This window comes from Camelina sativa, chromosome 14, assembly GCF_000633955.1.
Source record: "Camelina sativa cultivar DH55 chromosome 14, Cs, whole genome shotgun sequence".
NCBI classification, from domain to species: Eukaryota; Viridiplantae; Streptophyta; class Magnoliopsida; order Brassicales; family Brassicaceae; genus Camelina; species Camelina sativa.
In genome coordinates, this window is record NC_025698.1 from 30,722,904 (window position 1) to 30,734,781 (window position 11,878).

At 34.9% G+C, this 11,878-nt stretch overlaps 1 protein-coding gene across 1 annotated transcript; it reads right to left on the reverse strand.

The window, feature by feature from the left end:
- On the reverse strand, window positions 3,095-11,183 carry LOC104742980 (probable LRR receptor-like serine/threonine-protein kinase At1g56130). The gene is made up of 23 exons (XM_019236115.1): window positions 10,993-11,183; window positions 10,541-10,891; window positions 10,387-10,458; window positions 10,207-10,278; window positions 10,044-10,115; window positions 9,830-9,901; window positions 9,618-9,689; window positions 9,463-9,534; window positions 9,304-9,375; window positions 9,149-9,220; window positions 8,906-8,977; window positions 8,735-8,800; window positions 8,527-8,592; window positions 8,405-8,449; window positions 8,248-8,309; window positions 7,796-8,163; window positions 7,518-7,716; window positions 7,269-7,430; window positions 7,066-7,184; window positions 4,176-4,392; window positions 3,866-4,100; window positions 3,645-3,795; window positions 3,095-3,559 (listed from the first exon to the last, which is right to left on the reverse strand). Exons 1-23 carry the CDS (start codon window positions 11,061-11,063, stop codon window positions 3,194-3,196), a joined length of 3,126 nt encoding a protein of 1,041 aa, XP_019091660.1. The 5' UTR covers window positions 11,064-11,183; the 3' UTR covers window positions 3,095-3,193.

Here is an 11,878-nt window from a genome sequence, read left to right on the forward strand (position 1 = left end):
TTTCTCGGTTCAGGTCAATGGGGAACTAGCTGGTTTCTTTAACAACTCCAGGGGTTTGCGACAGGGATGCTCACTTTCACCTTATTTGTTTGTCATTATAATGGATGTCCTCTCTAGGAGGTTGGACAAAGCGGCATGAGTGCAGTTTGGTTATCATCCAAAATGCAAAACTCTTGGTGTCACACACTTAAGCTTTGCCGATGACCTTATGGTTCTCTCTGACGGTAAGGTTCGATCCATAGAAGGCATTGTGGGAATTTTTGACGTTTTTGCTAAGCAATCGGGGTTGAGGATAAGCATGGAGAAGTCTACTATTTATCTAGGGGGTTTGTCTGCTACAGCATCTCAGGAGATTAAAGAAAAGTTCAGTTTTGAGGTTGGCCAGTTACCGGTTCGGTACTTAGGCCTACCTTTAGTCACCAAACGTCTTACTCTCTCAGATTGTTCACCACTTCTGGAGCACTTGAAGAAGAAAATAGGTTCCTGGACAGCCCGTTTTCTCTCATTTGCAGGCCACCTAAACTTGATTCAGTCAGTGTTATGGAGTATATGCAATTTTTTGTGCTCTGCTTTTCGACTTCCGCGACAATGTACAAGGGAGATTGATAAGTTGTGTTTTGCTTTCCTCTGGTCGGGCCCGGATTTGAATTCTCATAAAACTAAGGTTGCTTGGGAGGACGTCTGTAAACCAAAGAGAGAGGGAGGATTGGTGTTGCGGTCTCTTAAAGAAACGAATGATGTTTGCTGTTTGAAACTGATCTGGCGAATTTTTTCATCAGATGACTCTTTGTGGGTTAAATGGGTGAAAAATACTCTCCTCAAACAGGAAAGCTTTTGGTGTATAAAGCAGTCTACCACGGCTGGTTCATGGATGTGGAGAAAGCTTCTCAAATTTCGACAACTGGCAACTCCTTTCTGCAAAACTGAAGTAAATAACGGTCATCACACATCATTTTGGTTTGATAATTGGTCTACTATGGGGTGTCTGATGGATGTGGCTGGGGAACGAGGTATCATTGATATGGGGATTAGTAAGACTTATGACGGTTGCAGATGCGTGGGACAGACATGGTAGAAGAAGGCATCGTCTGCAACACTATAATCAAATGGAAGCTGAACTTTTATTGAAGTTTAATGCTAAAACTTCCTTGGCTGATGCTTTTCTTTGGAAAGGTAAAAACGACAAATTTCATCCACGGTTCTCCACAAAAGCAACCTGGAACAGCATCCGCACTGCAACGGCCGAGGTACCATGGTATCATTGTGTCTGGTTCACTCATTCAATACCTAAATTTGCTTTCTGCACTTGTCTTGCAATCAGAAACAAGCTCTCCACGGGGGATCGGATGGCGAACTGTTACAGGGGAAACCCTGCAGAATGTGTTTTCTGTAATAATGATATTGAAACCCGGGATCATTTGTTTTTTTCCTGCACCTTCAGTTCAGAGATTTGGGAGGGTATTGCAAAGCGGTTGTATGGGACTTGCTTCTCCACTAACTGGTCTTCCATCATTACATCAACTTGTAACTGGAATGACCGAATGGTGCGATTTCTAGCTTCCTCTGTTCTTCAAACAACAGTTTATACTCTCTGGCAGGAAAGAAATGGGCGGAAACACAGTGAAAACCCCAAACCTGCCCTTCGACTCATCCAAAGCATTGACAAACATATCAGGGATCAACTACTGGCAATCAGTCTCAAAGGAGATAGGCGTTATGAGACTGGTCTTCTCACTTGGCTTGGCACTAGGCATTAAATTCTATTTTGTAGCAAATTTTTTTAAAATTCTCTCAACGGAATGATGCACAAGTTGTAAAACAGTATTTTTACTTTTGAATATAATTAACATTACATTCAAAAAAAAAAAAAAATAGGATTAACAAAGTAGTATATAATGATGTGTTGAGATGTGACACAGCTTATGAGGTTTTGAGAGAAAGAAAGATTGAGAGCTTAGGTTTTGAGAGATTTTCTTAAGCTAACAAAAGTGAGATATACTTTTAATCTTGTGTTCTTAGCAAACCTCTAATTCTATAAGTTTTTCTTATTTAAAGGGTTGGTTTGATTAAGAACGTAGTACCCAATATATTCGAGCCTCGTATACGTATTTTCCCCTTTAATGTCCAATATATAATGGCTACGAATATTTGCAAGTTTTTGTTTTTGGATTATAGTTTTTGGTTTATGTTTTTTAGATTTTGTATTAAAAACCTTTTGAAAAATAAATAAAAAATGAAAGAAAAAGTCAAGTTAACAAAATAAATGAGATCAATGAAAGAGTTTGAGTATAAGTTTTTGAGATTTATGTGGTATAGCGATCGGTCAATGTGCGATCCAGACATAACGAATTCACGGAGAATTGAAGATTCAATACAAGAGAAAATATGGAGTATCATCGACAATAGTAGACGACAATGGAGTTTCTTCGAGGGGAAGATAGCCAATAACGACTATCTCATTATTTTGGGATTGACTCTGGAGAGGGAAAGAAACTGATTTACTTATCTGTTGGCGAGTAAGGCTTCAGTTTCGAAAGCATCCTGAAAATTCACTTCTCCATCATTTTTTTCAAGGATAGATTATGTATTTGTAGATGTGTGCTTTGATTTGTTAAGTGTCAGATGTAATCTTGATGTATCAACTCTTGTACAAGAAGATTTCAAATTAACGAATGAATGAGAATTTAAAAATAAATATAATAAATAGTTGAGAAAAACTAATGAAAGATAGATTTTAGATTTTCTTTAAAAATTGACAAAAACCATCAAAATCTAAATTTTATATTTTTCGGGAAAATCACATTTATGAAATCTTGATGGGCTATAAAAGTAGAGTTTTGTAAAAACTAAAACCAAAATCCAACGTCTACCGGTTCCTCTTCCCTTTTGCGATAATCGAGAGAAAAAAAAAAGTTCGATTCAAAAACCTTAACCCCTAATCTCAAAATCTGGAATCTCTAAATTTATTCCCTCTTTCAAAGACGTCCAAGAATCAATAGCAGGTAAGTCTGACAGTTCTTCTTGTATGTCGCCAATCTCTTTCTGCGTTTCTATGTTTCAAGCTTTCAATTTGTTTCTTTCTAATCTAGAGGAATAAACATAAGAGATTCAATATGTTATTGTCAGCCTCCAAGCATTGCGATACATTTTAAAAGTACAAAAAAAAATTTGGACAGATAGAGGAGAAACATTCTCATCTCCCCTCATTGATCCTGACTCCAAGCATTGGCTGAATGTCGCCATCTCTGGGCGTCACAAACCCTGTGGAGTAAGACGAAGAAGCGTCTGTGTCTTTAGTTTGAAAGGCGCTGAAAGAGGAGCTTGGGGTGTCATCAAATCTCCAGTCGGTTAGGTAGCCTGGCTTAGAGGTTACATCACTGACCTCAACGTCTCCTGAAAGCATGGCCACCACTCTTGACATAGGTGGTCTCAAGCCATAAGATGTCTGAATGCACAACAGAGCAATTCCTATCATGCGTTTCACTTCTTCCATGTTGAATTCAGTCAGATCAGGATCTATTAGTTCCATTTCACGGCTTTTCTCGTGTAGATTCCATGCCTATATATACACACCACGTACGATTATATCGGCTTAAACCATATATATCAATCAAAATGTATGTAAGTAAATAATAAGGACGTACCCATTCAAGAAGATATTTTTTTTCTTCACCGAGGCTCACATCAGAGTTTGGCCTTCCACTCACTAGCTCAAGAGCCACAACACCAAAGGCATACACATCTGTTTTCTCTGTTAGATGTCCACGCATCGCATACTCTGGCGCAAGATACCCACTACATTGGTACAACATCATTTGTTATTGTTGCAAAGAAGAAAATTAGTAGAGGGTTTGGGGATACGTACATGGTCCCTGCCACTCTTGTACTTATGTGGGTTTTCTTGTCATCATATAGCTTTGCAAGCCCAAAATCAGAAACTTTTGGGAGCAGCTTAGAGTCAAGCAAAATGTTGCTGGCCTTCACATCCCTGTGTACTATGCAAACACTCGCCTCCTCGTGGAGGTAGGCTAGACCTCTGGCAACTCCCAGGCATATCTCAAAACGGGTTGGCCAATCAAGATGTAAATTCTTTTCACCTCCTGCAACAACCCAAAATCAGCTTGGAGCATAGAATCAAAGATAAATAAGTACTAATCTTGCTGCTCATTACTAACCATGGCCAAATAGTGCATGATCGAGACTGCCATTAGGGAGGTACTCATATACGAGCAAACGATGATCTCCTTCATAGCAGCACCCGTAAAGCTTTACTAGGTTGCGATGCAGAACTGTAGAAATTGTTACGATTTCTGCAACAAATTGTCCCTTCCCGTGTCTGGATCCAACCGACAACACTTTCACCGCGATCTCTCTTCCATCATTCAGCTTTCCCTGTTGATTTAACACATTAAATCATAACGAAAACACATTGAAAAAATTTGAATACATACCTTAATTTTAATAGGAAATTTGAAATCTATACTAAATTATTCATGTCTTTGAAATGTACCTAATATATTGTACAAAATAACTATTTTGTCCTTAATTAAAAATAAATAAAAAATAGAAAATAAATATAATATAATTAAATTAATTCATTTAACAAAATTATTTCTAAAAACATTGTGTAAACTAGATATTTGAAATTTTGCTAAATGTTTTTTAGAAAACGATGAATAAATTCATTATATATAATATTAATCAATAATTAAAAGATTAAAATTCAGATAAAATAAATAAAATATGGACTTAGGTAATAATTAAAATATCTGGTGTTATTTAGTAATTTAATTTTAAAAATTTATTATAGTAAAATTAAATTAATTAGAATTATTCTTTTTGGATTTATATTTAGTAAAATTTCAGATAATATTAGTTTTCAATATATATATATATATACAATTCACTAATAATTATTTAATCGATGGAAAAATAAATAAGTCGACAAAAATTAAACTTAAATAACCCGTTAAAAATATCTGACCTTAAATATAATTCAATGTAAAATGTAATAAGTCAACAATGAATAAACAAATAAACAGAAAAATATAAATCGATGAACAAAAAAAATAAGACAACAGTTAAAAAAAATCGACTATGTTATAAATCCACTAGCCATAACATAAGTCAACTGTTTTAATATTAGTCAATGACAAAGATAACTAAGTCAAGAGAACTAAAAAAACAAAATGATTATTCAAAAAATCGACATTATAAATAAATCAACATTGATTAAAGTAAGTCTAAAACATTAATATATATATATATATATTATAAATTGTATAATCTTGATTATTTATTTTTAAATAAATTGTAACGTCCGTGCCCCGAAAAATATGAAATATGGAAGTTTATATCGAGAATTGGAGTGAAGTCGGTTTAATTTTCGGTTGTTTACTAAGCTGGTCGATTTATTAATTAAATCAAAGGATGGTTTAATTAATTTCGGTTTAAATAAATCTTGGTTTAATCTAATTAAATTATTGTTTATTATAATTAAACCAAAAACCCTTTTTGTTAATAAGAGGACGCCTCCTTCCTGTTATTGTCGTCAATGACTGAAAGAAAACAAAGAGAAGAAGTGCTCATTCACGTGTGAGAAGAGGAGAAGGGAGAGTAAACTAGATTTTTGGTGTTCAAAGCAAAAAGAACAGAATCGTCAGGGTTTGGGAGAAGGAGGATCCGACTGCTCAAATCGTTTCAAAAGGTATTGATTTTTGTTAGGGTTGTATCTAAGAGATTTTTCGTACACTCTCCTTTTTACAGAAGTGAATTTGAGTTAATATTCTAGGAGATATCGGCAGTTTCGTGGGGCGTTTCTTCTCAGTCGCGGATTGAGACCAGCGAGTGTTTCGGGATCGATTGTGGTTCCATATGAGATCTGATCGTGCTCAATTTTTTTGGGAAGCTTTGTGACATCTAGGGCTAGCTTTTCACTGGAGGGATTTGATAGGTAATGGTTGGTTTTTATTTTAGGGTTTCGTCTTTGAGACGGTTCTTTTTTGATGTTTCTGTCCAGTTTTCCTATAAGTCGTTTTTGGTTGTGTGGCTTGTTGTAGGGCGTTGCTGGGCTGTTTCAGACGTTAGGAGAGTCTCAACTGGTTGTATTCGTTGTTATAATCAGTTTGATAAGGTGAGTGCGTGACCATGAGCTTATCTAAGCGATTGGGTTGTATAACTTGTTTTGTGTGATGATGTGAGGTGTGGTGAATGTGTTATTGAGTGTTCTATTTAATGACTGGTTTGTTATATTTTATTTGTGTTGTACTTTTGATTTGCTTGTGTGTATAGCGCGTAGATGGGAGGATCGTCTCACTGGGTATTTCTGGTAATACTCACGCATCTCATTGTGTTTGTGGTGCAGGTAATGTGTAGCGTGGAATCATAGCGATGAGGAGGAGGATGATATATGGTCTCGGTTATTGTGTTATGGTTATGTTATTGATGTTGGAACCTTGTATAGAAGCATGCTAGGTTGATGGTTTATATTATTTTTAATTGATATGATATTTATATTAAATTAGAGTTGGTTTGGTTGACTTCCGCTGTGCATGTTGATTTGTTGTTGGTTTATTGTTTGGTTTATAATTAAATATTATAGGGTATTTAATTATATTATTATTATTATTTAAAAAAAACGGGTCGGATCGTTTCATAAATTTAAATCTAAATAATATCAACAATATATATATATATATATTTTTAATTCAAAATTTTAAGATGAAAAATTGATTCATGTAACCATTATTTAAAATACAATAAATACATTTTTGTTATAATTTATATTTATTAATAATTTATGTTGAATTTAACAATTTTAAAAAATAATTGATTTTTATATTTGAATTATTTTAAAATTTAAATTTGGTTTTTATTGTTTTAATTATTTTTATTTAATTGTTAAAATAATTTTTAATAAAAAAGATATATCTGTCCATTTTCATTTCAAAATGTGTAGTCTTCAAATAACTATAGTATTGAGTGTAATTTTCAAATTTCTTAAAAAATTTAGTATATTCTTAAAAAAGTCCCAAACACATTTGTTCATTTTGATATGAGGTTTACCTTATAAACAGACCCAAATCCTCCTTCTCCAAGCTTGTTTGAGGGATCGAAATCTTGAGTGGCACTTTTAAGTTCAGAGTAAGTAAAAGTGTAAGGTTTTACGTCCATACTAAGCAGCTCTGCAACAGACAAAAAATATGAATCAATTTGAAAGATGATACTGAAGTTCGATCAAGGGCTACTTTGTGTTATGGCATCTATACCTTCATCATCTGTGTAACGCTTTTTGCTTTTTCGGATGATGAAGATAACCACGGCCGCAAGAAAGATGATCAAAAGTCCTATGCCAACAAGAGCACCCACAAAAGTACCAGTGCCAAACTTTTCCTTTTGTGGTGGCCTGTTAGCTATATTTGGTGTAAAATCTAAACAACAATGTGGAACCGATAAGTAGATAGAAAAAAAAATAAAAAGAAGAAAAAAAAAGAATTCGTCAGTTGTTGTTGCGATACCTGGTTTTGCACTGACGGCCGATATTAGTGGCCCATAAGTACCCATAGTAGGAATAGCAGTTGATCCTTTGCCAGCCCAGAAAAGATGAATTTCAAGGTAATTTTCTGATACGTTTGCTTTATATTCTCTCCGAACAGCTCGGACAGCAGTGCCACCAGCTGTTCTGCGTATATCAAAATCCTTTGCAACAAGTTTTCCCTGGAAACACGGAGCAAGGTCTAAGAATTCAGCAAGAAGATTATTACACCAAAAAGTTAAGTTGTACGGTAGGGCAGACCTGGACATAAATGTCAAAAGGTCGTCTTCCTAAACGTCTCGATGTGTTAGAACCAAGAATCTGTATTTCAGCAAACTGAAGTGTTACGGTATAGCCTCCATTTCCTAGCCCCAATCCATAATACCTTAGGGAAGATGTAGAGTGTCTTGCTGACTGAAAAAGCTCTGAGTCGGAGTCCAAAGTGTTGAGTATCTCTAACCCTACATTATGGGTAATTCCGGCAAAATATCCTACACTAGTGGCTGCCCATCTCTGAACATCACTCACAAAAAATGAAGCTGATCCAAGATCCTTCTCATCCCTCTCAAATACTGCTCCGCTAACAGACTGTATTTTTAAGCCTCCGCAGTTGATGGCAAAGTCAGAATCTGGACCACCAATCATTAGTAGAGAAAACCTTAGAACATATATTGAGAACAATGGTTATAATGATATATTTCTGTCACACTTACAAATTCCTCTGCCTCGATTACAAGGGAAGTTCTTCTGCAGGCACTTTAGTCCTGGTAGAACCCTTTAACCAAATTATAAACAGATTTAGGGAGAAGAAAAATAAAATATGAAACTGGAATTTCAGGCATCAACAAGAACATAATTTAATAAAATCACCTCTTGTCTAGACCTTCCAAGGTGAAGTTGTTAACAACAAGGTTCCTGCACAAATAACATACAGTTTTAGTAATTATAATTCTTATAAATGTTTCCCATTAGTAGAGATATAGTTTACTTACAGTTTCAAGTTTGGTAAGCTGACCCATGAAGGAAGACTACCGGACAAATCATTGTAGGATACATCTCTGAAAAAAAAATAAAAGAAGAAAATTATGATTAGGATCTACATAATATGTTATATAATCAAAAATAGTTTCCAGATTATATCTGATCAGGATTTTGTGGCTTTCAAAGATGATTAATTAGAAAGGACTTTGTACAACTCACATATTGATCAAACTCCGGCTCTTTTCAGTTGGCAAAGAACCATTGAACGTGTTGTTTCCCAGAAACCTAATATAAAGACAACAAAAGTATTTTCCACAGTTATATATCACTGGTAGTGGTAGGGAATACATACCAACATAAAAGACCCACAAAAACAAGTAGAAAACTGACAAGTGAGTAAGTTGACTCAAGTTGAAAAGTGAAGCCGGAATTGGTCCATGTAGTTTGTTGAAGCTCAAATCACTGGAAAACAGACACGAATTATACACATCAAGTACAATGAAGGGAGAAAAATGAGAAATAATTATATGATATTATCAGCAATGTTAAGATCACTTTGGGTGGCTTTCACAAATCATCTCAATCGTACGTAAAGGAAATTAAAACGAGCCTTGACAGAATGTAGTAACTTACACTTGTTTCAGTTTTGAGTATTCCCCGATATTAGAGGGGATTGTCCCAGTGAGATTGCTGTTCCTAAATGTTCTGCGACTCATATCATCAAATGTTAAATACAAGGAGGAGAGGGAAACATTTCTCACATCTTGGAGTAGAATTGTTGCCCTTACAATGTATTTAGAGATTTCATGTTTTTGATGAATTCGAGAGAAGAGCTTCCATTGGAGATATCACCAACACTCCTACAATATTTTAGGATAGGATTATAAACGTAGAGGAGAAGATAGTAACTAAGAATTGATTTTGGCACCAATGCAACTAACACATACAGGTCTGTCAAAGAAGTTAAGTTGGAAAATGACGACGGTAGCGGACCACTCAAACGAGTTCCGTGAAGTTTCCTGCATGCAGTTAAACATGCCATGCATGAAGAATTTCCCACTATGACTAAAAAAATTAAGGAAAAAAATGAAATCATTCTTACAAGATAGTAAGTCTGGTCCATTTTCCTATAAATTCCGGGATCGGACCAGTAACGTCCACATCGTTTAACCAACTGGTTACAAACATTAAGGAAAAACTTACCCCAAGAAAAAAATAATGTGAAGTCACAAATAGGTATATAACAAAAATTAATGTAGAAATCCAACTATGAAACTTAACTATATGCGAATTCAATAAAAATGAAAACCTTACGCGTCTTGCAGCTCTACAAGATTAGCAAATGATGAAGGTATTTCTCCACTAAGTCCAGAATTTCCTAGGTATCTGCAATAAAAATAATAACAAAACTAGATGATGATTATGAAAGATTATTAATCAAACACTGCAGAGATTAACTTTAGCAAAAAACACTGCAGAGATTAGTGAATTACACAAAAGTATTATATATATCATATATGTTTCTCACATTTTCAGTAGTCTTGTGCAGTTCCCAATCTCAGCTGGTATAGGACCGGAAAAGTTATTTAGACCAATACCTCTGCATACAAAAAAGATATATGTTCAATATTAAGGAAGCATCAAAATCTGACATTTACTATGTTTTTTTTAAATAAGAAGAAAAAGCTTACAGCGATTTTAGACTTGTAAGCAAACCAATTTCCTTGGGAAAGGGGCCAGACAAGGCATTGATCCCAATAGTTCTACAGTTGTTGAGAAACCGTTGTAGCGTGAGAGACAAGAAAGAGAGAATTAAAAAGAAAAGGAAGAAGAATTAAGGTTTCATTCAATCAACATGAGCCTTATATTACATCCATTCCAGTTGAGTCAAGTTCCCAATTGCAGGAGAAAGGGAGCCTGTTAGATAATTTTGAGCCAGGTTTCTGAAAGAAAGATGCATGTCGTCATCTTTTGAGTATTTTTTTTCTTTTTCTTTTAAGTGAAGGAAAGGGTAAAAGTCTATACAGATCGGTGAGGTATGTCAAAGTCCAGAGCAGTGGAGGTATAGGTCCTGATACATCTTTCGCAAAAACCTTGCTGTGAAAGTGAAACAACATTGATCGAAGAGGTGATAGATAAAAATATTTAAGGAAAAACAAAAAGAAGAAGAGAAATATATATGTATGTACAGGGCAGTGATGCGGCAGATTGTGGACTTGTCGAAATAGCAGTCGCATTTTATTAAAGGGTTGTAGTTTTTGTCCTCCATGGTGATTTCCTCCTTGATGGCAGCGCCGGAGCAAAGTTCGCCGCTGATGTTCCATTCCCTCGGAGCCTTGATCCCCCAAGCCGCGAATATGGAGTTCAAAGCCCCCGCTGTTTGCAGTTTATCCCACAAACAACCGTCAGTCATTTTTTTTAACCAAATAACTTTTGTAATTTCAATAAAGTACGTGTTGAACACCAAGATTAGAGACCTTCGTCGGGATGAGTAGTGGCTCCGGTTCGGTTTTGAGCTCGAACCAGGTGAACCGCACCTGGGATACATAAGAGAAACCAGACGGTGAGGACTAGATACGTGGGCATCGTCGCCGACGGAGGTTTTACTCTCTCCTTTTTTTGAGACCAACGGTTGTCTGACTATCTTAACTACAAAATGCTTTGGTGAATATCGTCTCTCTTATATGTGGTCTTCATATCTATTTTTTGTTGCCTTAAATTATCTTTCTTGACTTACTAAGATTTATTGACTTAAATATTAACCAACCAAAACATGATAAGTGGACCAACGTCTTACTATATTGTTCCAATTACAATTGACTTCAAGTCCGAAATTTCCCCTCGTGTACCGGTTTCTTTGATTTTGTCATTTCCCGTCGCTCTTTCCTCCATGCTGATGATGTTTTTGGGAATAATCCACTTAATTATCAAGATAGAGACTTGCGTAGGCAAATCACAAATATTTTTGTGGAAGTAAAGACTTTTGACAACTTGTTGTTTTCTCTCCTAAAGTTAACTTAAAGTTCTCCGGTTAAGGTTAACCCATGTTTCTATTTTACTCTCACAAAAACTAAAAAGTTATTAGTTAGTGGTTGTAGATTTCAGTTTCTATAGTTGGCGCATGATATATATATATATATATATATATATATATATATATNTATATATATATATATATATTTTTTTTTTTTTTCTTAAATGTTCACAAACAAAAAAAAGTCTTTAAGATCAGTGAGCCACTAATTTATTTAGAGAGATCAAAATATATAAAAAATGATTTATTAGGGGTCAATATATCAATTAGATTAGTGTTAGTTTAAAGTTATTTTTTACGCTAAAATATACAAAAGATTAAATTTTATG

What these genes read in the sequence shown, in the direction of transcription:
- LOC104742980 (XM_019236115.1), bottom strand. Translation starts at nt 11,063, where the DNA reads ATGTATCCCAGGTGCGGTTCACCTGGTTCGAGCTCAAAACCGAACCGG. An exon ending in TTGGAAGGTCTAGACAAGAG is followed by an intron (nt 8,310 to 8,404) that starts GTGATTTTATTA and finishes ATTTGGTTAAAG; the next exon opens with GGTTCTACCAGGACTAAAGT. An exon ending in TCATGCACTATTTGGCCATG is followed by an intron (nt 4,101 to 4,175) that starts GTTAGTAATGAG and finishes GGGTTGTTGCAG; the next exon opens with GAGGTGAAAAGAATTTACAT.